This window comes from Carettochelys insculpta, chromosome 11, assembly GCF_033958435.1.
Source record: "Carettochelys insculpta isolate YL-2023 chromosome 11, ASM3395843v1, whole genome shotgun sequence".
NCBI lineage: Eukaryota > Metazoa > Chordata > Testudines > Carettochelyidae > Carettochelys > Carettochelys insculpta.
The window spans coordinates 18257162-18281778 of NC_134147.1; the positions used below are offsets into that span (position 1 = coordinate 18257162).

General features: G+C 60.4%; 1 protein-coding gene across 1 annotated transcript; it reads right to left on the minus strand.

The window, feature by feature from the left end:
- Positions 1–212: 212 nt before the first annotated feature.
- NAALADL1 (N-acetylated alpha-linked acidic dipeptidase like 1) lies at positions 213–11729 on the minus strand. The gene is made up of 19 exons (XM_075005584.1): positions 11521–11729; positions 11039–11227; positions 10560–10668; positions 9638–9760; positions 8819–9008; positions 8084–8177; positions 6574–6678; positions 5772–5857; positions 4622–4741; positions 4368–4453; positions 4050–4113; positions 3430–3497; positions 3234–3325; positions 2767–2857; positions 2059–2140; positions 1776–1954; positions 1259–1347; positions 736–828; positions 213–381 (listed from the first exon to the last, which is right to left on the minus strand). The coding sequence occupies exons 1-19, from the start codon at positions 11727–11729 to the stop codon at positions 213–215; spliced, it is 2238 nt and encodes a 745-aa protein (XP_074861685.1).
- Between the last annotated feature and the right edge of the window lie 12888 nt (positions 11730–24617).

Below are 24617 nucleotides of genomic sequence, written 5' to 3' on the forward strand. Positions count from 1 at the left end.
ATCAGCTGAGGGATCCCAGCACCAAAAGGCCCTTGAGTGAGCAAGTTACCTCACTTCACTAGTATTTGGGGGTATCTTAACGGTCTCAACACAGGGTCCCGAGCGGGGATTTGGCACTGAGAGGACAGGAAAGTCCCCTGTGCAGGAGAGCTGAGCTGCGTAGGCTGCTGGGTTTTGAGCAGCGGGATGGGACTGGAGTGGACCCCAAGATTTCAGGCCACAGCTTCCAGGGTGGAGGCAGCGCTCTCCACAGCCTGCACGACAATTGTGAGGTGCTTCTGGACTTGGTCCCAGTCCCCTGTCTTCAGGGCGCTGGTGTAGGCATCGGCCAGTCCTGGGAAAGTGGCCTGGGCAGAGGATTTGGAGGCCCAGACCACGTGGCTGAGGGGTTGGAAAGAGGATGGGAGTGGTCAGTCTCGTGTTAGCCACATGATACGCATGGATGGGAGAAGGGGCTTACCCAGGGAGTCAGCAGCCAAGCTGGACGCTGCTCCCCTTCCAGCTGTGGGGATAAAACCCAGGCGTCCCATCTCCCAGCCCCTGGCTGTAACCCCCTCATCCGCTCACTAAACCCCTCGTCTCTAGCCATGTGGCCCCGCACCCCTCCTGCACGCCCGTCCCTTGCTGGCGCCCTGCCACCCAACACATTTCAGTCGGGATCCAGCAGAGACTGGTGCGGGCGGGTCCTTGGCCATGGAACCCAGGTGTCCTCCCCAAGCCCCCAAGTGGCATTACCTGTAATAGTATTTGCTGGGGAAAGCCAGTGGGTTGAGGAAGGCCCTTTCCAGCAGCATTATTTGGTCATTCACCATCCGGATCTGGAGCGGACTGGGTGGGCAGGAGGAGAGACCAGAGTAGGATCAGAGCCCCTCTTACATCAGATGCCCTGTGAGGGACGCCATCTTCTCAGCCTGGCCTACTGCTCTCCAGACCTTAGGACAGGACGAGAGCCCCCACTCCAAGCTCCATGCCCAGAAGGGTCTCCAATAAGGACTTCAGACACTGCTTCCCTGGGTCCGAGGACCATGCACCCACCGTAGCCAGGACAGCGGAGATACCCCGACCCCCACAGGTGACGTGTTTGCACAAACATGGCCACGCACGTGTCCGTCAACCCGCTAGCACATGCCCGGCGGCTCTCAGCAGCACAGGGCCTCCTGGTTGAGCACCCGTGCAGCTGTACAGCGGCAGGCCAGCAGAGGCAGTACACCCGCCGGTGCAGGGCATGGACAGGCACGTGCAGTCAGGGCCGTCTCACCTGGGCGACGCCTCTTCCTTCAGCTTTGCTAGCCGCTGGTTGAAGTCAGCTGCTGCTAATTTGAACCGATCGATCGCAGCCTTCAAAGGCTCTGCAGGACCAAGAGGAAGGCGACAGGTCTGCAGCCCCGTCCCTATACATCAGTAGCCTCCCCACACCTGCCTGGGCTCTCCAGGGGAGCCGGACTACAGGCCCCTAAAGCACTGGGGGCCGGTCTGCCTGAGTGAGGCCAGCACCCCGCACTGAGCGCCTGGCCCTGCTCTTTGCAGCTAGCATCCGCCTTGTGCCAGGGTTAGCAGCGCCTACGTGGGGGAGCATCTCCTGCTGAGCTCTCAGCCCTGCGGCACAGCGCCCCGGAGTGAATCAGGGTAGGCACAGGAGGGTGCCCGCCACGGCGCATGGAGCTGGCGCTGCCGGAGAAGGGTGAGCCCCTGCGCCCCTGTGCCTGCACCCTAGTCCCTGCACCGAGACAGAGAGAGAGAGAGCGCTGGGGGTACGAGCCCAGCATCCGGCCCGCACCGAGAGAGAGTTCGTTGGCACTGAGGTTTGCCAGGAAGTCCCCTTGGGCGGCTGCTCCATACAGCTCCTCCAGCTTCTCCCCATAGTCGCTCACGTTGAGGGGGAGGACGAGGCTGTCAGCCAGTCGCAGCAGCACGTTGCCAGCCGTCCGGGCCACAGCCTGGTGGCTGGTGAACCCTGCAGACAAGTGCGGATAAAGGGATCAGACGCAGCCTAACCCGTCCCCCCTGCCCCGGCCCCAGTGCCCAGGCCTGCCCAAGGGTGACCGCCTTGCCCCTCACCTGGGTCGATGAACCTGTCGGCGTAGTCGAAGGTGTCGAAGGCCGTGTGGTAGGCGGGGTAGATCCGAGCAGAGGTCTTGTTCTAGGGCAGGGAAGGGGCAAAGCAGCTGGAACCGAAGGGGGCGCAGCTCCCCAGGCCCACTCAGCAAGGTGCGGCCCCCCACCAGCCAAACCTCACCTGCCCTGCTCCCTGGCCCAACACGGGGGGTCAGCACCGCCAGAGAGAGAGCCCCTGCTGGGCCCCCCCAGTAACACACTGCCTGCCGGCCCAGCACTGCCAGGGAGAGAGCCCCCTGCTGGGCCCCCCCAGTAACACACTGCCTGCCGGCCCAGCACTGCCAGGGAGAGAGCCCCCTGCTGGGCCCCCCCAGTAACACACTGCCTGCCGGCCCAGCACTGCCAGGGAGAGAGCCCCCTGCTGGACCCCCCAGTAACACTCAACACACTGCCCACTGGCCCAGCACTGCAAGGGAGAGCGCCCCCTGCTGCCCCCCCCCGTAATACACTGCCTGCCGACACAGCACTGCGAGGGAGAGCGCCCCCTGCTGAGAGCCCCCCAGTAACACACTGCCTGCTGGCACAGAGAGCCCAGTGCTGCCCCTCACAACCAAGTTTCCAGTGCCCAATAACTGCCCCGCCTGGGCAGGGGCCTGGGTCCAAAGCTGCACCTGTGGGGTGGGGGCAGCACAAGCGGGCAGGTGTCCTTACCCTGTCATAGGTGTAGGCGATGTCCATGGAGGTGATGCCCAGGTAATGGAGGAAGGGGGCATAATCGCTGCCAGCTCCCAGGGCCCCTAAGCTGTGCGGGGGATGGAAAGGGGTGAGTGACTCAGGGCCAGGCGGGGGGGCAGGCTCCAGCTGTGCTGAGGTAGCCCCCCCCCCCCGCCCCCGCCTACAGCGCAGCTCCCCGCAGCCCCATGGCTTGGTACGCTCCGCAGCAGGGGGCGGGGGGGGGGGTGTCACAGCTGGCCAGCACCTGGTCTTCTCCCGCTCTGCCACCCCAGTGCCCCTCTCCTTGGGGCCAACCAATGGGCCCAGCCAGTCCAGGCTGCCACTCCCCGACCGATGAGCCTTTCGCTTCAGCCCAAGCCGCAGAAGGGGCTGGGGCAGAGAAGCTCTCGTGCACGTTTCCTGTCCCTCCCCCTCCCGCTGCTGCCCCCCACGGGGTCGCTCACTTGGGGATGACGCCATAGGTGGGGCTGACGCGGTTGAAGTGGTTTCTCCAGGTGTCATAGACGGACCCGGAGGCGCTGGCTGGGGACTGAACCTAGAAGAGGAGCAAACACGGCAGACTCCCCTTTGGGAGGAGGGGGGGGCCACCCGGCCTTCCCTCCCCTCCCCTCCCCTCCCCACACCGGTCCATCCCGCTACCTGCTTGGCGGCTGCAAAGACGACGCTCTGGGCGGGCGGCGTGCCCTGGGCCCGCAGGGTGGCGTTGGCTGCGGAGAGCACAGCAGAGGCAGAGTTAGGGACTGGGCTGGAGCAGACAGGGCAGCCCAGCATTCCCCAGGGCTCGGGGGTGCCCCCTCCCACCCAACCAGCCCACAGGTGGCACCACCTTGTTTGTGGGTGGGGGGAGCAGGCCCTTTGGCACGTGAGCCTCTTTGCACGCTTGCACGCCTGCAGGCCGGTGGCTTTCACGTCGTGATCCTGGCACGGCCTGATTACACGCTTCTAGCCTCGTGCCCAGCTGCCTGCTCTTGCCTAGGTGTGCTCACTTGCACGTGGGGCCGTCGCACCCTCTCGCACATCTACTCTCACCCTTACCACTCAGCCACACCCTCTTGGCCATGTCATCAGTTGCGCACGGGTGCTCACACTTTTGCCGGGCTGCTTGCACGTGGATCTCACACGCACGCTCGCTTCCTCCCCACGGACGCCCCACCCCGCCTGGGCCGATGTCAAGAGCGTCTGCCCCCACCCCGCCCCTCGCAGAGAAGGGGACAGTGCAGCCAGGGGCTGGAGGGAAGGCAGGAGCGCCAGCCACTCACCGAAGACGGAGATGTCCACGTTGATGTAGGCCACGCTCCGCTCCCGCAGGGTGCTGTAGAATTCCTGAGCAAGGGAAGGGACCCAGCCCTCAGCACATGGGATGGGTGAGTTCCGTGGCCCCTGGTTCTGAGCTGGGCTCGTGGTTTGGGGCAAGGAGTTGGTGTCTCAGCGTGACAGTCCAACTGTAACTGCTCTGACCAACTACTGCACCTTCAGTGTATGTACAGGGGCTGCGGTCCCAGCCACCACCCTCCCATCGTAACCCCTCCAGAGGGGAGCCGCCAGCTCCCCACTCCCTCGCTTGGGCAGGTTTTTACCTCAGTGTACTCGGTGGAGCCAATCAGACCGAACTCCTCAGCCCCCCAGCTGCCGAAGATAATGGACCTTCTGGGGCGCCACTTCCCTGTGGAGAAACACCCCCAGGAAATTCAAGGCAGGTGGTTTTTGGAATCAGGACTCCTGGATTCTGGCACTGATGTACTGACCGACTGACGGGTCAAGGCCAGGCTGTGCCTCAGTTTCCCCAACTGTGCACTGGGGTAGCTGCAACCCCCTCAAGCCTCACACTCACCTTCTTTCAGCATCTTGCCCAGCACACGCGTGATCTCCAACATGACAGCCGTACCGCTGCTGGGGTCAATGGCGCCGTGTACCCAGCTGTCCCGGTGGTTTCCGTACAGGACGTACCTGTCTGGGGTGGAGGAGAGAGCTGGAGCCCTGCTGCTGACTGGGGTGTTGGAGGGGGCTGTGGGGGGTTGCTCAGGATGGAGTCTTGCTGGGCGTGAGCCTATGTGGTAGAGCAGCCCTGTAGGAGGGTGGGGTGGGGAGGCTGAGGGTTGTAGTGAGATGAGGGCCTCAAACACAAGCCCACGTACCACAGGCCTGCAGGGGGTCTTAGGCCTAGGCACAGTGGTTCAGACTTTGCTGGTGTAAAGCGAAGGGAAGCTGGGCGAGAGAGGCAGGCCCTGCTCACTTGCACAATCTGGCACGAGCAGCGTCCATAGCGTGAAACACTGACCGGTGCTGGGCACAAGCTGGGAGCATGGTCCCAAAAGCGGATGAAGAAACATCTTGGTACCCACGCCCTAGTCCCCACAAATAACAGACCGACCGGCCCAGGGGCCGGAGAGGGTCTAACCCGGCAGAGACCGAACCCCACGTACGAGGTAAGGGCGAGATCTGGTAACATCAAAGGGTCACCAACTGGTTGCCAGATTCCTTGAGCGGTGCCGTGCTTGCCCACAGGTGGACTCAAACCTGCGACCTCAGCGCAGGAGCTCCGCCAGTGTGAGCTAAAAGCCAGCTGCCTCGGCCTGCAGAGGAGAGTCATCGTGTCTCTGCTGAAGGGGGCGAGGTGGCCCCCTGACCCACACCTGAGGTGTGTGGGCTATGCTTGCTCCCAGCTTCCCTTTGCTTTACATCAGCAGCGCCTTGGGCGTTGTGCCCCTGCCTCAGGCCTGTGAGACAGGGGCTTGTGTTTCTGGCCCTCATCTTACCACGTGGCCCACCGGGGAGCACTCTTGGGCATGAGGGGAAGAGGAGCTCCAGGACATGATGGTGGGGGAGCGAAGGAGAGGTTGGGGAGAGGTGTGGTGTAGGGAGAGGTGAATCCACTGTGGGGAGGGGGGCAGTGTGGGGGCCATTCTTGGCTTGGGGGTGGCTGGAGACGTGGGAGGTGCTGGGTGGTGGTTCGGGAGGGCTGGAGAGACCCACACACTTACCAGGTTCCTCACTGCCCCGGATCAAGCCCATCACGTTGGAGGAGTCCTTGATGACTCGCTGGTTGTAGACGTTGACCTGGACGTCGCTGTGGGGAGAGCGGGAGGAGCTGGGGTCAGCCCTGTGGGGGGCTGAAAGGGGCATCAGGGTCAGTGCAGTGGGAGGGTTGGTCTGATGGGGCCAGTGAGGGAAACAAGGGTGGGGAACTGGGACCAGCATGAGAGGAGCTGGGCGGGGCTCAGGGTCATTGCTGAGAGAGCCAGGGACAGGGAACTGGTGTCAGCACAGTGGGGAGTTGATGCCATCTGGGGGATTCGTGTGAGAGAGTCTGGAGAGGGGCCTTTGGGTCAGTGCAAGCAGAATGGGGAGGAGGGGATCTGGGGTCCTGATGTGGTGTCTTGAAACTTGTTCAAATTGTGATCCCTTGAAATTCACAGGGATTTTTCTGGTCCTGCTTGCAGGCACGGAGCTCAGCGGCGAAGTGTGGACCGAGGCCTAGCAGCAGTCACGCTGCAGAATGCCAGCCTGGAGTAAGGTGGGTGAGCTGTGCCTCTGGGCCTTAGGAGCAGCCTGCTTTGTCTCTCTCTGGTTTGGGGTCTTGTTCTGACGTCTGAGAACTAAAGTAGTGTTACCTCCCCGGAAAAGGACTCTTAACTTCTCTGCGTCTGCCAGGAACAAACCACTCGAGATTGCAGGATCAGGGGGCTGGGTCAGCACATTGTGTGGAGTGGTAGCAATAAGTCGAGATTCCCGGGTGACTTTTGGTGCTAGCAGCCATCCTGGACACGGTGTGGCCATTCATACCTGGTATTGGGGAACTGTCCCCCCCCACGGAATCCTGGCCCTACATGGTAGGAGCATCCCAGAGCACCCTGCCAGGTGTCGGGTGCCACAGGGCCAGACAGGTTGCTAGAAGACACAAATAAATGGGGTTATTAGCACCTCTGCTGCTTCCCACACCCCTTTTGCTGCCCACCCCCAAACCACAAAGTCTCTGCTGCTAGTCACTTAGCAGCTCTGCCCTAGCCACAAAGCTGAAGTCCCACTCCTGTTCCTAACCCCTTGCTGTTTATGCTCTGGCATCTTTCCCTGGGACACGCGCTTTGCGCCCATGAACCTATCAAACACGGGGGACCCCGCCTCTGCTCCCCATCAGGTGCAGTGTGGGTGTCTTTATTTTAGATATGGAGAAACTGAGGCATGAGGCAGTGACGTGAGCGGTCCGCGAGTACACAGGGAGGCAGAGCTGGAGAAAAATTCTAGAAAACTTCACTCTCAGCCCCCCCCCACCCCAACCCACCTGGGTCTCTGGCCAGATCCAGGGACAGCCCAAGAGTAGTTACTCATAGCCTCCCCGCAACCTGTATCTCAGGGCTGCTGTTCTAACCATTAGACCATACTCCCCTCCTGGAGCTGGAAAGAGAACCCAGGAGATGGAGGACTTCCAGCTGTAGCCATTGAGCGCCCCCCGCCCCCGACCGTCATGTGTGCGTTATACTGTACCCCTGTGGTGCGGTGTGTCTACCTAACGAAAGAGGTGCTCTCGGGGTGTTCTGGCCACCTCTCATAAAATCTTCACACCCCTCTCTGGCTGGGCGATGGTCCATGCAACAGGGCATGTGTGCCATGGTGCAGTCAGGACTGGGAAAATGAGGCATTTCCCATTGTGTTGGAGGCTAGGTATTATCCTACAGTGACAAAGCCCAGAATCCCCAGTTATCCTGCCCCACTACTGAGATGCAGCCGTTTCTGGGTACAGCATGGGGGATATTTATACAGGGCTCCCTTGCTTAGGGCTGAGATGCAGCCACCTCTGGGGTAGGGGCCTCGCCCCAAACAGCTGACAATTGAAGCAATTCAAGTCAGGTTAATTTCCTGACTTCAGTGATGCTTCAGTGCTGGACCCAGAAAAGGAGGGGAGGCCGTCTGGCTGCATCTAAATTTAGGGCATTCTTTTCCCTTCATTTCACTGTTATGTTGTTAACAAATTGAGTTGTTTTTGCCGTCTGGGGGCTAAACCTGACAGCGCACGTGTATCCCCCTTTCCAGCTGTCCCATGAGTGGTAATATTCCCTAGCTCTTATCTAGCGCTTTTCCGTCAATTACATTAGCTCCAATCCCAAGATGAGGAGCAGGTTACACAAACACCTGTCAGGGTTGCTGGAGATGGTGCTCAGTCCTGCCATGAAGGCAGGGACCGGATCTGATGACCTCCCAAAATTCCTTCCAGTTCTGTGATTCTGTGTATTACGGGATGGGTTCTGCCAGATTTCACGACTCTTTCGCCCCAAATCCCACTGAGTCAGTCACCCACCAGATTAGCGTCCGGGCATCTTCGAAACCAATTGGCTGGGTTGGAATTGGAGGGATCCCCTGGACCTCCGACTCGTTCATTCTGTAGGTGAATTCTATGAGGGAGAAGTGGGAGAATCAGAAGGGGGCTCATTTTCCCCATTCCCCAAGGGCCCTGTTTGCTGCAAAGTTGGTGAACAGTCCAGACCAGGCTCTGACAGGGCTGGCGAGGATGTTGCCAGCTGGTGATTCCACCCAAGGAGGATCAGAGAGCCTGGGAAGCAGGACTCCTGGCTTCTAGCCGAGCTCTGGCTGCAGAATGCAGAGCAGCGGGGACTGGAAGTCAGAAGGCCTGATCTATCCCTGGGTCTGGAAGAGGCGTGATGTCTGGTGCTTAGAGCCACAGCTCTAGAAGACAAGACTGTGCAGATGTGGGGGTGGGAGGAGAGGATTACAGGTGAATAGGGTAGAGGAAGTCAAATGGGCTTCTATAGGCCAGGGAGCTGGGGCACCCAGGGGCAGCAGTTCCCCATGTGGAATTTGTTGATCGGCTGAACCCCGCACTCCAGGATATAGCCAAGGACGGGATGTCAGCAGGACGCATGACAGCAGGAGTCAGGAGAGGAAATCAGAGAGGCTCTTGGCCTGGCTGGAAAGGGAGGGTTGGGACAAATGCTTCACCTGCTCAAGAGAAAGAGCAGCAAGCGGCACTGTGGGGCAAAGCCAGGCCCGCCCCTGCCCTGCCCAAGCGTGTTACCTTTAGCAGGGTAGTAGGGCGTGAGCAGGTCCCCGAAGTGCTCGGAGTAGGCGCCCCGCTCCACACCGGAGGGGGGCATGTACCAGGAGTTGGGGTAGGTCTGCTCCTCAGACGCATGCCCGTCATTGATGTCCCGAGGGTCTGTGTACACCACCACGCCAACCACACCAAACTCTGCCCCGTTCACTGCCTAGGGAGTCAGCGTCAGTCAGATTACTCACGCCGCCCTCAGCCCCATCGCGAAGGGGAGCAGGAAGGGCAGTCGGATTGCGCCCCCTGCCACAACACCCACTCCCCAAGGCCCAGCCTGACGTGCATGTGGTGAGGTGTTCTCTTATTCCTGCCTCAGTTTCCCCCTGCACTGTATGTCCCGCACTCCCACCCCCAGAGGCACAGCAAGGACATTCCATGACTGGTCCGTCTAGCTCCCGACTTGGGATGGGCCATTCTTCTGCCCCCACCCCACCCCCAGCCCAAGATCTGTGCAGTGCCCTGGGTGGGGCTGATCAGACTTCGGGGGCAATCAGATGGCGGGGACAGGCCTGGGGCAGGAATTGCAGGGGCTGGTGGAACTGGGAGAGCGGGACCAGGAGGAAGGGGCTTTAGGCCAGACGGTGGGGGAGGGATGGAGTGCGGGGAAGGGAGATGGGTGATAGGGTTGGAAACTAGGGTCAGGGGATGGGGAGTGGTTAGGAAGAGAGGGGAGCAACTGGAAGAGGGGGCAGAGAGGGAGGAAAGGTACCCAGTGGGCCCCTCTCCAGTGACACAACATGGGGGCAGCCTGGTGTCCATGGCCAGTCGGCCCTGAGTTCCCCTCACCTTGTCGGCACGGCCAGCCCCCCCATAGCGAGTGATGGCGACAGTACCATTCAGGTCAATGCCCATGTTGACCAGCTCCTGGTAGTCGCTGTACTTGCCCTGGTTGGCGTAGACCAGCCTGCCCTGAGGGGAGAGTAGGGAGTCAGCCCCAGGGTGCTGAGGGGAGAGGATCAGAGGGGCTGTGGGGCACGATAGAGTGGACGGGTCCTTGATGTGAGTGCAGCCATTTGTGTCCATGGGCACATGGCGGTTGGCCGGCGGACGGGCAGCGCTGGTCTCCAGGGATACGTGGCTGTTGGCACAGCAACAAGGTCGGGATGGCTGTTTATCCCTCAGGCTATGGGGCTGTTGCCACGCCAATGGAGGGGAGGGGTGGGAATGACTGTCTCTGGGAACACGTGGCTGCCCCGTGGTCCCATGTGGCGTGACGCTCTCTATAGACACGTGGCTGTTGGCAAGGTGCCACCGGGGCGGGCCGGCTTGTTGTGTGGGAGCCATGGCTCTTGGCAGGATGTCATGACACAGCCTGGGATGTTGGGGGGCAGCTGTCTGTCTTGGGCTACAAAGCTGTTGCCCGCCTACCCCACCCCAGCCTGCGGGCAGCCCTTTGGGTCACCCCCACCTGTTGGGGGGTGACACCCCATGCAGCTGGCTGAGGCTAAGTGGCTGCTGACCCAGTGGCAGCAGTGTGAACGCACCAGGACCTGAGCCGGGGGGGATCGTCCATCTCCACAGAGACACGGCGACTGGCACGTTGTCCTAGGGACAGAGAACCCCAGGCGCCTTGGTGGGCTCATAAGAGAAGGGACCTGGGCCTGGCTGGGCGAGGAGATGAGAGGACTCTCTGGCAGCCCCTGGGCACGGGGTGGGGGGGAGGGCGACTGAGCTGAGGCCACGGGGGGGGGAGGGAAGGGGGTTATACCCTGGGGTTCCCCGGGGGGGCATAGGCAGCGTAGGGCTGAACCACGTCCGCGTGGGCCTGGTCCACTGTCACATTCTTCTCACTGCGCCGGGTTGAGAAGAGCTGGGTGCTGTTCTGCACTGGGGGGGGGGGGGAAGCAGACCGCGTCAGTTGTGGGATGGCCCCGCCTGACCTTTACCCCGTCTGCCTCATCGAGCCCTGCCACCCTTTGCCCGCTCGGCCCCCGTCCTCTTCCTCCAGCTTCCTGGCCGCAGTTGCCTCAGTTCTCCCCATCTGCAGCCCCCCTCTACCTGCCCCGGTCCCCGCTGCCTGTCCCTCCTCTAGCCCCAGCCGCTTTGGGAGCTATCCAGCCCCCCCGCAAGCCTCTGTGCCCATCTGCCCCATGTCCCCCCGGCTCCTGCACCCATTCCCCCACCCCTCCAGCACCCTGCCTAGCCCTTCCTCCACTCCCCTGAGCCCACCACTGCAACAGAGGCAGCCCTGTGCCCCACACACCCACGGCCACGCTGTTGGGTCTCTGGGGGTCAGGGAAGGACAGGAACACGCTGTACACGTCCTCACTGGTGCTGTCCAGACCGGTCTGGGGGTCCTGCCAGCGGCTCAGCAGCAGCTTCACAAGCTCCTTGTCCCCCTCAGTTGTGGCCATGTGGGGCCGGGAGGCCAGGGCCCTGGGGAGGGGCACAGGGGTTGCCGGAGATCACAGCTGCCACATGGCTGGAGTTCAGCTCCTAGGCCCCCCGCCACCCCGCTACTGTAACCGCTAAACACCACTTGTCTCCCAGAGCTGGGGCTACACACTTGGGCATCTCCTCTATGGGCACTGGTTTGAGCCGAGCTGTCCGGGGTGGGGGCATTGGGGGAGAACGGAAGGGGGATCCTGCCCTGAAGGGCCCAGCAGCCCTGGTTCTCCTGGCAATGGGTGAATTCAATGGGGCTTTTCCATCTCTCCTCCCCTCCTTACTTCAGATTCTCCCGGATCTTCTCGCTCGCCACCTGATCCATGAAGTTCTGCAGAAGGGATTCATCCAGATCCCGGCCCACGGTCTTCACCCAGCTGGGGGCCCCCTCGCCGGCCCCCTCCTTGGGGATGGCAAAGTGGCCCAACAGAATGCCGACCGTCAGCAGCAGGGCCCCTCCAGCTACGGCCCCTAGGATCTTTGGCCAGCTCATCCCACAGCCTGCCCTGGATGCCAGCCTCTTCCTGGAGGGGAGGTGGGCGTAGTGGGCCCTTTATACCAGCAGAGGTGGCCCCATGCCCTCTGATCTGCCCGTACCTTTCATCCTTGGCACCTGGGCTCATGGGGTTACTCATTAGCTCCCAGACACAGCCCCAGGAGCCTTATCGCCCTTCCCATACAATACCCCCGATTCACGGCACTGATAGGTGCCCTTTGGACGCCAGAGATAGGCCCATAAAGCCGATGCTACCTCCAAGATAATCAGGAAACCCAGGGGAGGGTGGTGGGTGGTTCCATCCCCCGCCCCCATTAGGACAGGCACTGATGGGGTGTGAGTTCCCCAAGAAGAGACAGGACTCCCGGGGTCTATACTCAGAGAGAGGCAGGTACTGCCCAGCTGGTTAGCAGAGCCCCCACAGCCGGTAGCGTGTGTTTCTATTGGTGGTGCGCATCAGCACATGGCTTGGCACACATAACAAAATTTATCCCACCCACGGATGGAAAAAATTGGCAGGAACTCTTCTGGGGAAGAAGTGAGCTATACTGGGCAGAGTGGGGACTCCAGTCCTGCGTTCCTTCCCCATCTCAGGGACGGGAGACTTTTGACAGGTCGAGCAGAGATCCTGGCAGATAAGAAAGGGGCAAATGGAACCTAGGATTCCTGGTTCCCAGCCTCCGTCTGTGACCCACCGGACCTCACACCCCTGCCCGAGCTGGCGCCAGAACCTGCAGCTCAGCGGTCATTGGGAGAAGCTTCCTATAAACAGCCCCACCTCCCACCCTGGAGACACTTCAGCGCTCCCCATCTGCTGGCCCAGCTCCCCAGTGGAAATCAAACACCCAGTGGCCTGAGGCAGTTAGTCTTTTACCATTGGTGTCAGAAGTTTTAATGGAAAGGGAGGTCGGGCCATGCAGGTGGCTCGGTCCCGCTGCTTGTGTACAAACAGGTGTGGGGCGGAACAGGTCAAAGGCTGCAAAAATCAGTGCAAGTATATACTGGGGGGAAGCAGGGGGAAGATATGGAGCCATAAGGGTCAGCCCTGGATTGATGCCTCTGGCTCCTCATGGGACCATGGGTTCCCCCTCTACTTTCCTCCATCTGTGTCCCCCCGTCCATCTCCATCCCTTTCCCCCAGCACCTCTGGTTCAGTCTGTCCATCGCCCGTCCCATCTCCCCTGGGTCTTTATCCTTACTCGCCTTTCTCTGGCCTGTCTGTCCTCTCACCACAATGCTCAGGTCAACATTTCCCCCATGCCCATCTTTGGCTCTGCCTGTCCCCAGGCCGTCTGCCGCAAAACCAGCCCATGGCTCCCCTGGGCGCCTTGCTGTGGGGAGGGGCAGACAGCTAAGTGCCTTGGGGGCCAGGTGGGTAGACAATGAAGTGGCTGTGGGGTTGAGAGACCCATCTGCCCATGGGCAGCCCCCTCACAGCAGCGTGGAATCCGTCAGCCTCTTCCAACATGCCTGCTGCCCTGGTAGCAATTTCTTGCCCGGGGCCAGGGGCAGGGAGCCCCCTCCACGCTGTGGCTGGTGCACTGGGGACTGCTCCTTGCTTAGGCTCTGGAAGTCCCAGTAGTAGCGGATCTGGTGCTGGTGTCCCTTGACTTGGCCCACCTCGCTCCCATCCTGATAGCCCCCTCCACTCGCCTCCGCCAGCTCCTTCTCCAGGCAGCTGTGCTGCCGCAGCAGGCTGTCCAGGATCTTCTGGGCTGACTGGTAATCCAGAGTCGCCCCTGGCTTCTTCTCCCCCAGGCCCTGGCTCCAGGCCTCATCCCCATCAGAGCTGTCAGTGCTGCTGAGCTCTGGCACCAACTCCAGCCGTCCCCTGCGGGGGGACGGCGGGCGCAGTGTGTCTGTGGACGGCACAGCGGGCACCGAGGGAGCCACCAGTGCCTCCTGCCGCAAATAGAGGAAGCGTGGCAAGGGGAGGGCGAGGACCTGGGCCCCTTCCTCTGCACTGCACTCACTCTCTGTCAAGGTGACGTGCTCCGGCAGCTCGTCAGAGCTTTGCTGCTTCCATGGCATAAAGGCCATGCTTCTCCGGGGGCTTTCCAGCTGCCCCGCAGGCGAGAGGCTGTGGTAGTTGGGTGCCGGAGTCCTGTCTCTGTTGGGCACGGCTGTGTCTGACTCCGAGCTGAAGCCCGGCTTGTCGGCCTCTGTGGCCGAGTCAGACTGGCTGAAGGGGGTGGCGTGGGCCTCAGAGGCGCTGTCCATGAAGGCAGGCGGGGGCGCCACGTCGGAGATGTGCAGGGAGAGGAGGCTGTCGGTGGAATCGGCCTTCTCCATGCGACGGTGCCTCCCGGCTGATTCCGCCAGCAGTGCCGAGATCTGTGGGGGTGGGGGAGCAGCCATCACACCTGCCCAGCCTGGCCGCACCTAGCGCCATGAGGCTGAGGGACCAGGTTAAGATCTCCTTAGCCACGAGTGCTAGGTCTGAATGGTTTGTACCCTGGTGTCGGGCTGCTGTTTGCAGCTCGGCAGTCGCTGAGCACTGGGTGTACCGAGCCCGTCAGTCTGATTACTTTCTGGCTCCCTGTTCCCCCTCTGGACCTCCAGCCGTCGCGGCAGCCTGACGCTGCTGAAGCTGGAAGCTGGTGCTGTATTGCCTCAAGTCTCTGAGCTGATAATACAACACCCGCCTCGATGGAAAGCTGGGGTTTTCAGCTTTCCACCGCACTGGCATTTCTGTGCAGTCCTGTGGGTTGCCCGCCTGTGGGATCACTCCCCCCTGCCCTGTGACATCACTCTGATTACCTTTCTGTCTATTTCCCCGGGGCCACAGCAGTTGGAAGAGGTGCCACTGTGCCAGGGCTGGTGGCAGTTTGAGGCTACGTACTGGTGGGAGTTGGCTCTGGGCTGGCGGAAAGCTCCAAGTCCGGCTTTCCACACATACGTGGCACTGACGCCTTCCCGTTTTGCTCTTAAAACAAGAAGCTGCCACTGAGTTGGGAATTTAGCATCGGCTGCTCAGTAGCAAGTTTTGGACTTCAGGGCTGGAAGGATTCCCCACACCCAGCCCAGCCCACCCTCACCCACCCCACGCTCACGTTGAGCCTCTCCAGCGTGCAGATGGTGTTCTGGGCGTTGATAAGCCTCTCAAGCAACTCAGTGATGCGCTGGTTCAGGGTTTCCCTCTCTGCTGCCATGGTCTGAGCCTGCAGTGCGAAGGGGGACAACCAGGCGAGAGAAAGACTGGCCTAGTGTTTAAGGGAGGGTGGCAGTCCTGGTCCCCCCATCCAGCGCTGAGATGCGGCCACCTCTGGGGTGGGACGGGAGCCGTTTCACAGCTGCACAGCAATCTGGGACAGCATTTATAGAGAGGCCGTGCGGGATGACCCTGAGTCCGAAACTGCCCAGCAGGAAGCAATTTTGGGCCCTGCCCCGGTTTGGGTTTGGCTGAGATACTCAATTCATCTCCGGCCCCAACGCCAGTTGCCAGGGAAGCTGTGTACCCCAGCTTGGGGGGGCAGGGGGCCTGAGAGAGGTGGTGTCATGTCTCATCAGAAGGCTGGAGGAGCTAGTGGGATGGACGAATCAGGCCCCGTGTCCCTGGGGAGTGGCGCTGCATGACGCATGCCGTAGACAGCGCAGCTGTAAGAGGCTCAGATACAACAGCGATGGGTCCGGTAAAAGAGCCCGGGTTGAGCGAGGAAGTGGGCTGTTCCCTGTCTGGGCAGCTGAGTCTGCACAGCCCTGGGGTTACTCCCTTTCAATGGCAGGGTGGGATTATAACCCAAATCTGGGTCCCTTTCCTCCCCTCCACCCCTTGCCGTGAAGCTGCCCTTACAATGAGGTGAAGTTTCTCCTCCAGCAGCTGGTTGGTGTGTTGGGTGTTGGAATAGTCCTCCTGCAGCCTGGAAGGAAACAGCTGAGAGATTGAAACTGTCTTGAAAACCTCCCTTCAGACAGAGGGATCCCTCTCTGGATGCTGGCATGGGGGTATGGGAGCTGTTTATACAGGGAGCCCTCACCCAGGGCTAAGATGCAGCTGCCTCTGGAGTGGGGCTTGGGACCTGTTAAGTTTTCTTTTGCCCAGTGTTGAGATGCAGCCGCCTTTGGGTGACGTATTAGGGTCAGTGTGGATTGTGAGCGGGAGAAGCATCCCCGACTCATTCCCACCCCACTCGCTGCAGGACAATGGGTCTTCTTTGAAGGTTTCCCATCTAGCTACTAACCAGACATAATTCTGCTGAGTTTGGAAGATCAGTCTCTGGACTGTATTTGCTGAAAGGCCCACAGAGGGACAAAGAGCCTCAGAAGCCATGTGTGCTGTTGGTGGAGGCGGTGGGATACATTCCCAATCTCCACTTTCTCTCAGTACAAACATTGTTATTGGAGGCTGGTCTCTTTCAGGCTCCTGTGTTTCTGGCAGAGCAGAGGAGGCCAAGGGGAGACATGCCACATGCGTGGGACAGTGCCCAGAAGGGTCGGGAGGACAAGAAGCAGAGGAGGGACACAGGTATGCAAGGGAAGGCGGTGTGACTGGAAAGCCAGAGCTCTTTGTTCCTGCAGCAGGGAGTTCCACAGGTCGGTTGTGCATGTGCAGGAGTGTCCTGTCTCCAAGGAGGTGGGGTTGTGAGACTAGATGTGTTATCTCCAAAGGGGGGTGGAGCTATAACAGACTCAACCTCCAAGTGAGTGAAACAGAGTTGGCCCCACCCCCAGCTGGAAAAAATCTATACTGTATTGGACTTTGCCTCCCAGTGGGCGTGGCTGTGAGAGCAGACTCCACCCACCAGGGGCTAGGGCTGTCATAGACTCCACCTCCTGCAGAGAGGGCCTCCCCCCCACAAAGGCCGGGCTTCAGGGCCCCTCACCTGCTGAACTTCTCCTTCAGCAACTCCAGCTCTTCCCAGGTCTGCGGCAGATCCTGCTGCCCAGCCGGGCCTGCCTTGGCCCCTGCACCTGCTGCTTCCGCCTGTTCCACACCATGGTCTCTGGGCAACCTGGGGTCACAGAGAGCCCTGGCAATGGGGAAGCTGAGCACCAGAGGCCTGGTCATGCCACAGCCCTGACCCCGGCGAGAGAGACGGGAACGAGGGCTGGAATACACCTGGGGCAGACCTGCTGGCCCAACTCCGCTTTGATCTCTGAGCTGCTTGGCCCCCTCTGCCCATAGACCAGGGGCCAACCCCCTCCAGCCCTTTATCAGTGCTCCTGGCAGAGCCACTCTGAGGCCGCCAGAGGCTCATAGCACACACCCCATCCCCTATGTTCCCCAAGCCCTTTCGGGCCAGAACGTCTTGAGCACTGGGGCCCCGGTGTGCCCCACGGGCTGGAGATGCCCCTGGGATCCCCCCATAGCTGGGGAGATGCTGGGGTTAGGGCGCTGCACCCCTCCTGTCTTCAGCAGCGGGGTTGTGGCGGGAGTGCTCTGAGCTCGGGCTGTTCTTTGCCGTCACAGGAGGCAGCTAGGGGCGGGGCGACCAGAGCGTGCTGTGCTCTGGCTGTAAGTCAGAGGCTGAGCAGCCCTGCCCCTCCCCTATCTGACACCAAGGTGTGGGTATCAAGGGGCATTCAAGCTGCCTTTGTCCCCCCCGCCCCCCAAGAGAGGGACTAGGACAGGGACAGGTGGGAACTGCAGAATCGCACGGGTGGGGCGGGAGGGGAGAATTTTAATCCACCCCTGCCCTGAGGCAGGGCCCGTGCACCCAGAGCATCCCTGCCCTCGGGAAACCTGTTCTTAAAGCCCTCCAAGCGCAGCGCGTCCTGCGTCCCTCGGTAACCTCTTCCCACGGGAACGGTTCCCACCAGCCCTACGCTCTCCCTGGCCGTGCCTGAAGCAGGTGCCTTCCTGGCCCATTGGTGCACCTGCAGAACGACCGATCTCTGGCTTCTCTGGAATAACCCCTCACAGACTGGAACTCTTCCCCGGCCCCCTCGGCGTCCCAGCCGCGGGCTCCATGCACCCCCCGGGGCAGGCTTGCTAACTGCAGCCCGTGGTCATTGCTGCCCTCCAACCACTCCTGTTCGTCCCCCTCTTTCTGACAGCGCGGGGCCCAGGCTGGCTGCAAGCCCCCAGCTGAGGCCTGGCCTGTGCTGGGCAAATCAGGACAGTGAGTGCGTCTCTCACATGCAGCTTAAAGGGCACCTGGCTTTAGACTTCAGTACTCACTTAGCTGGCTCCATATCGGCCGCCTGCGGCTGCACTTCCTGGAGAGACCAACGGAGACAGACGTCAGCAAACGACCCCAATGCCCAAGAGCCCCGAGTGGGTGAATCCGCGTGGCCCCCGTGTGCACCCCGGGAAACGAGCGGAAGGGACTTATGCCCCTGGCACAAGCCCCAGCCCCCGACTCCACTCCCCTGCCGGAGCTGGAGACAGAGCCCTGCGGCCAAGCTGGGAGTGAGTGATGGGCAGCAAAGTGACTTGTTGTTGGCCCGTTGTCCGAGCCATCTTGCAGTGTTGGTGTGAGGGCAGCCCGGACTGGCTGATTGAAGGGGAGGCCTGGGAGGAGGTGGGGGGCACAGGAGCTAGGTGTTTCTGGGCTAGCGGTGGGGGGGTGCAGGGAACTGGGGTACAGGAGGACTTAGTTGGGGCAGCAGGGTGATGGGGGAGGTGGGTCAGAGGGAATATGTTTGGTGCTGCAGGGTAATCCTGGAGGGTGTGCAAACCTGCTGAGTCTGCAGGGTTCAGGGGAGCTGGGAGGGGACGAGGGGAGATCTGTGGGGCTGCAGAGGGTGAGCGCACTGCAGGGGATCTGTGGGGCTGCAGGGTCTGGGTGCACTACAGGGGATCTATGGGGCTGCAGGGTCTGGGTGCACTGCAGGGGATCTGTGGGGCTGCAGGGTCTGGGCGCACTGGAGGGGATCTATGGGGCTGCAGGGTCTGGGTGCACTGCAGGGGATCTGTGGGGCTGTAGGGTCTGGGTGCACTGCAGGGGATCTGTGGGGCTGCAGGGTCTGGGTGCACTGCAGGGGATCTTAGGGGCTGCAGGATCTGGGTGCACTGGAGGGGATCTATGGGGCTGCAGGGTCTGGGTGCACTGCAGGGGATCTGTGGGGCTGCAGGGTCTGGGTGCACTGGAGGGGATCTGTGGGGCTGCAGAGTCTGGGTGCACTGGAAGGGATCTGCGGGGCTGCAGGGTCTGGGTGCACTGCAGGGGATCTGCGGGGCTGCAGGGTCTGGGTGCACTGCAGGGGATCTGTGGGGCTGCAGGGTCTGGACGCACTGGAGGGGATCTATGGGGCTGCAGGGTCTGGGTGCACTGGAGGGGATCTGTGGGGCTGCAGGGTCTGGGTGCACTGGAGGGGATCTGCGGGGCTGCAGGGTCTGGGTGCACTGCAGGGGATCTGTGGGGCTGCAGGGTCTGGACGCACTGGAGGGGATCTGTGGGGCTGCAGGGTCTGGGTGCACTGGAGGGGATCTGTGGGGCTGCAGGGTCTGGGTGCACTGGAGGGGCGGGTATGGGCCAAAAAGGGAACTGGGGGAGAGCGAAGTAACTAGTGCTGCCTACCTTGCCGTAGGCCAGGCCTTTTTGTGTTGGCTCCTCTGGCTGCTCCTTGCCCCTGGGCCCCTCCCGGGAGCCGGCCTGCTCCTTCGCCCCAGTCCTGGGGGCAGCGGGCTGCTCGTGGCTCTTGGTCTCCTCCCCACGGCCTGGCCTGCCTTCTCGGGGCCTCCTCTGCTCCTCACCCCCTGGCCTGGCCTTGGGGGCTGTGCCCATCTCTGGACTGCTGCCATTGTCCGTGCGCCTGGAGGGTGCTGGGTTGGTGTGATCCCCCTGGAGGCCCCTCCTCTTGCCGTGGGGGCCCCTCTCCTGCTGACGTTGGCCCTCCCGGCTCTCAGCCAGGGACCCCTGTGAGCTGGCTTTGCTGCCGGAGCTCTTGGATTCAGAGCTGTCTGTACTGGAGCCCTTGCCGGCAGTGGAGGCCTCTGGCGGCTTCCAGCCCAGGGAGCTGAGGCTGGATGGGCTCATGACCTGCCTGGTGATCTCATTGAGGAACTCGGAGAACCTCAGCTTCTCCTCCACTAGCTTCATCTGGTCCATGCTGTGGTGCTTCTTGGTGATGCCCAGCGCGGTCAGCAACTCCAGCTCATCCTCAGCCATGGGGGGAGGTGGGGCCCGGGGCTCCCTCCCCCCTGTCCGCACAGGGATGGTCTCAATGGACTTGGCCTTGCGCAGCCCGTCACCCTTGGCAACAGCCCCATTCTTCAGGATGCTTTTGGTGCGGGCCGGGGCCCTCGCCCGCCTTTGCAGCTGAGGGGCCAAGATCTCAGCCTGCTCGTTGAAGACCAAGCTCCTCTCCAGGCTGCCGGCTTTGTAGAGCCACCTGCCCCTGCCAGCCTGCGCAGAAGGTGAGGACTGGGCCTCCTGGGGACCCCGTGGCTGGGACAGCCGGTCGGCACTCTGGCTGTGCCCCTTTTTCAGCCTGGGAAAGGAGAGAGGCTGCTCAACCTTGTAGCTGGCAGGCCCCTCCCTGCCTCGGCAGAAGGCCTTGGCTTCCCTGGAGATGTCCACACAGGACCGGGCATGTTTGGGCTGCGACCTGGGGCCACCCACCAAGAAGGCCTCCTTCTCCAGGCTGGCTTCAGATGAGCAGGAGGCTGCAGTGGTGGAAGAGGCAGCTGAGGAGGAGGAAGAGAAGCGGTCCATCTGGTCTTCCATCCACTGCTGGTGGCTCCGGCTCAGCTCCTGCTCTGCACCCTTCTGCTGCAGTGGGGTGAAGAACTTCTCCATCACCTGCAGCTTCCCAGCATGGACCTGGCCCCCATCGGCCTTGTCCCAGTGCACCAGGGAGAAGGTCCCTGCCTGCCCCTGGGCTTTCTTGTAGGATTTCCTGCGGATGGCCGAGGCACTCATCCTCAAACCAGGGCGCACCGTCCAAGAGCTGCTCACAGCACCGGCAGGCCCTGCCTGGCTCTGACGCCAACCCCCAGCACAGTTAGTTAACCAGACCCGACGGCTTAGTGGAGCAGAAGCAGCATGTGTCAATACGATGGGTGTTGCAGCATGTGATGCAGGCAAGGGAGGGAGGAAGGATGGGTCCTGGCCACATCTACCTACCCCTGCTGGCCTTGCAGCAGCTCAAGGAAACAGTACCCAAAAAGCTACTTGAATAGAAGTGCAGCTGCTTTTCGTGGTGGGCAGGAACGGGGGCGCGATGCACAAGTTGTGTTCCTGGTCCTCTTGGCAAATAGCCACTGGGGGACCCGTCCTTCACGAGCTTATCCAATTCTTTTTGAATCTTGTTATCGGTTTGGCCTTCACAACGTCGCCTGGCACTGAGTGCCACAGGTGGATGGGGCTGTGTGAAGAAGTGCAGCCTGGGGTTTGCTTAAAACGTGGTGCCTGCTAATTTCATCAGCAGGCTCCTAGTTCTTGTAACACTTCACCATTCCCCAGCCATGATTTTACAGACCTGTCCTGTCCCGCTTCATCGTCTCTTTCTCAGCTGAGCGCTCCGAGTCTGTTTAATTTCTCTTCACTGTTCCATCCCCCCTCACCTGTTGTCCTGCTCTGAACCTTTTCCAATTCTAACCTATCTTTCCAGAGACAGGGCAGTGAGCACTGCACGCAGGCATCCCTCTCCCATGCCAGCTCTCAGCATGAACCAGGGATTTATGCAGCGGCATTATGGTATTTACAGTCTTATTCTCGCTCCGTTTCCTAGTGGTCCCTAACATCTGTTAGCTTTTTTGACTGCTGCTTGCAGTGAGCAGTTGTTTTCAGAGCCCTAGCCACGATGAGTCCCAGAGCTCGTTCTTGGGAGGTGATGGTTCATCTAGCCCCCGGCATTTAATATGCAGATTTGGGATTCCATTTTTCAATGTGTCTTGCTTTGCACTTATCAACACTGAATTTCACCTGCCACTTTGATGCCCAGTCACTCAGTTATGTGAAATCCCTTCGCAGCTCCTCATGGTGAGCTTCGGACTTAGCTGTCTTGAGTAATTCTGGATCAGTTGCAAATTTTGCCACCTAACCCTGGACCCCCTTTTCTAGATAATTTATGAGTTGGTTGAACAGCACTGGTCCCAGTTCAGATCTTTGGGAAGCCCCACGCTTTACTCTCCCCACTAAAAAGACCATTTATTCCTAAGTGTCCTTTGTTTCCTGTCTTTCTGACCAGGAGAGGACCTTCCTTCTTATCCCGTGATGGATTTAGTTTGCATAACGGCCTTGGGCGAGGGACCCAGTCAAAGGCGTTCCAGAAGTACAAGTACAGCTATTCCCACTGATGTCACACACTCGTGGACACCCTCTAAGACATCTAACCCTCGGCAACCCCTCGAGCCGGGGGACGATCTTTCACTGGTTTTATTTTTCATGTGTCCTTTGGTGGCTGAAGCATCCAATCTTTGCACCCCAGGCTCGTTGGCAGACGTCACAGGTGATGAAGGAAAATAGGGTTGGGCCACAATTAGTCTTTCCTTTCTTCTCTGGTGTTTTTCTGTGGCTGGTTTTCCACAGAAGACCTTCCTCTGTGACAAGTCTTCACCAGCCACCCCCAGCCTGGGTCGTTGTCTCCCAGCGTGTGTCGTTGCAGTGCCACTTCTCCTGATGATGAGCTTGTGGGTCTCTCTAAAGCATTTCTTTTGGGCTCCCTGTTTCCTTCCTCCTTTGTGAGTGGGTCGCACAGCAGTGGTTTTGGTAAGAACTCAGAAGGCAGGAGATGCCAGCGTTAATGTTGGTGCAGGTAGCAGGTTCTTATCTTACTATCCAGTAGGGGGAGTCCCAGACACACGTTGCTACTCAGAGGTTTGCTTCTGGTTAATCTGAACCACTGACCTGAGTGGGACTAGACAACAGGCGCCTGATTCTGAGCATGTTGGTTGAATTTGTGCCCAGGCCAGCTGGATGCTGACACTGGTTAGTGCTGTTGCATTCAGGTCTGGTATGAGGGTCTCTTTTGCATTGCGTCCTCTGCAGCTCTGCCAGGATTAATTAACCCCAGGCCTGATCTCCACCCTGGCCCAGCACTGGCCACCCAAAGGGCAGCTGGTTCCCTTCTCCTCCCGGGCTGCTGCTCCCATCTCTGTACCAGCCCTGCCCTTCACTCTGGGAGCTCTGCCTGGTGGGGCCTCCCCGGCCCACAATCCATCTCCCCCTGCCTCCTGCTCATGGGGTTGCCACGGGGACAGCTGTGTGCCTACGCCTGCCTTCTGCTGTCCTGTGCATTGACTGATGCTCTCACTCTGCGGCATGCAAAGCACACCAAGGTGGCAGGAGTAGGGCAGGCAGCCCCCCGATCCCATTGACAGAACGGGATTTAAAGCTATCATGCCCATGAGGTTGGGGTGTTTTTAACCCTGCCCTGAAGGTGGCCCCAGCAGCTGGGTCCCATTGAGTTTGGGTCAGGCTGCAAAGCTCTGACACACACATCCATAATGCTGGGCAGCTCTGAATTACACTCTCGCTGCTAGTCCTCAAGTAACGGTAGTGCTGCCTACGGCATAGGGCACTGCATTCAGGACACCGGGGTCCTGTGCTCAGATCTGCCACTGTCTTGCTGGGCGAGCTAGCGGAAGGCTCCCTCCTCTGTGTCTCGGTGTCCTCACGATACTGGCATCCGGGGCATAGGGCTTTGAGCTGTACAGACTGCAAGTGCCTTCTAAGAGGGAGGCGGCGGTGTGAGGCCAGTGCGAAAGCAAAGGGATGCGCAGGTAATTATAAAGTGAGATCAGACGCAGAACGGAGAAGTTGGGGGCACTGGCCTCTCTGGTGTCGCTTTGCGGTGTTGGAATGGCTGCACTGGAGCGCTGGGTGTGAGCTGCTGTGACTCTGGGCAGCACTGGGCCCTGATCTCGGGGCTGCACCCACAGATAATGCTGGGGATGTCACTGAACCCAAGATACGAGTCTTGGCCCTTCCCTGGAAGCACTGTGGCTGGCTGGGTGCGTGCTGGAGTCGGGGGACCAGAGGTGTGGGATTTGGGGATGTCTCCAGTCCCCTGTCTCTGTAGCATCTGAGCATCTCACACTTCTCCCCACTCAGTCCCCCCTCTGTCATTATCCCCGTGTTAGGGATGGGGAAACTGGGGCCTGGAGAGGCCAAGTGACCTACTACGAAGCCTGTGACAAGGCAGAAAATTAGCTCCAGGCCCAAGCAGGTGCCCTAGTCCCTGAGCTGTCCTTCCCACCCCTGAGCCATCCTGCAGCAGGGCTGCTATGCTGGCAGCTGCTGGCCACTAACACACCACACACCTTTAACGCCGAGGGAAACCTGAAATCCTCATCTCCCAGACGCTGCAGGTGCTCTCGGAAAGTCCCCTGGCTCATGTGATCAGGTGACTACCAATGATGGGCCTTATCCTCAGCTATGCCACCCACTCCCTAGCCTGCTCTGGGCGTAGATGGGCTCCCGAGGATCCCCACTCCCACGCGGTGCAGAGCTGGTGTTAGGGAGTGCCCTGCACCCTGGCTAGTCTGTCCCCCAGGCGCCCTGGGAAGGCTGCTGGAACTCGTGGCAGAAAGAGAGAAGATTAACCTGTGGAACTCCTTGCCCGAGGAGGCTGTGAAGGCCAGGACTCTATTAGGGTTTAAAAAAGAGCTTGATAAATTTTTGCAGGTCAGGTCCATAAATGGCTATTAGCCAGGGATAAAGTATGGTGCCCTAGCCTTCATAACAAGGGCAGGAGATGGATGGCAGGAGATAAATCACTTGTCTTCTGTTCTCCTTCTCTGGGGCACCTGGCATTGGCCACCGTCGGCAGATGGGATGCTGGGCTTGATGGACCTTTGGTCTGACCCAGTATGGCCATTCTTATGTTCTTATGTTCTTATCTACACACATATGTTAGTCACCCACCTCAGTCACTCAGCTGGGGAGTGTGAAAAATCCACCGTCCCCACAAGTGGTGGAGTTAAGCCGACCTCCCCCCCGGCAGACATGGACCTCACTACTGCTTCTCTGGGAGGCAGATTAACTAAGACCCTCC

Excerpts from the sequence above, each read along its gene's own strand:
- NAALADL1 (XM_075005584.1), bottom strand. The coding sequence starts at position 11,729 with ATGAGCTGGCCAAAGATCCTAGGGGCCGTAGCTGGAGGGGCCCTGCTG. Across the intron at positions 4,742-5,771 it reads CCGGGGCAGTGAGGAACCTG|ACAGGTACGTCCTGTACGGA; the intron begins GTAAGTGTGTGG and ends CCTCCACCCCAG. Across the intron at positions 3,498-4,049 it reads CGTGGACATCTCCGTCTTCG|CCAACGCCACCCTGCGGGCC; the intron begins GTGAGTGGCTGG and ends TGCTCTCCGCAG.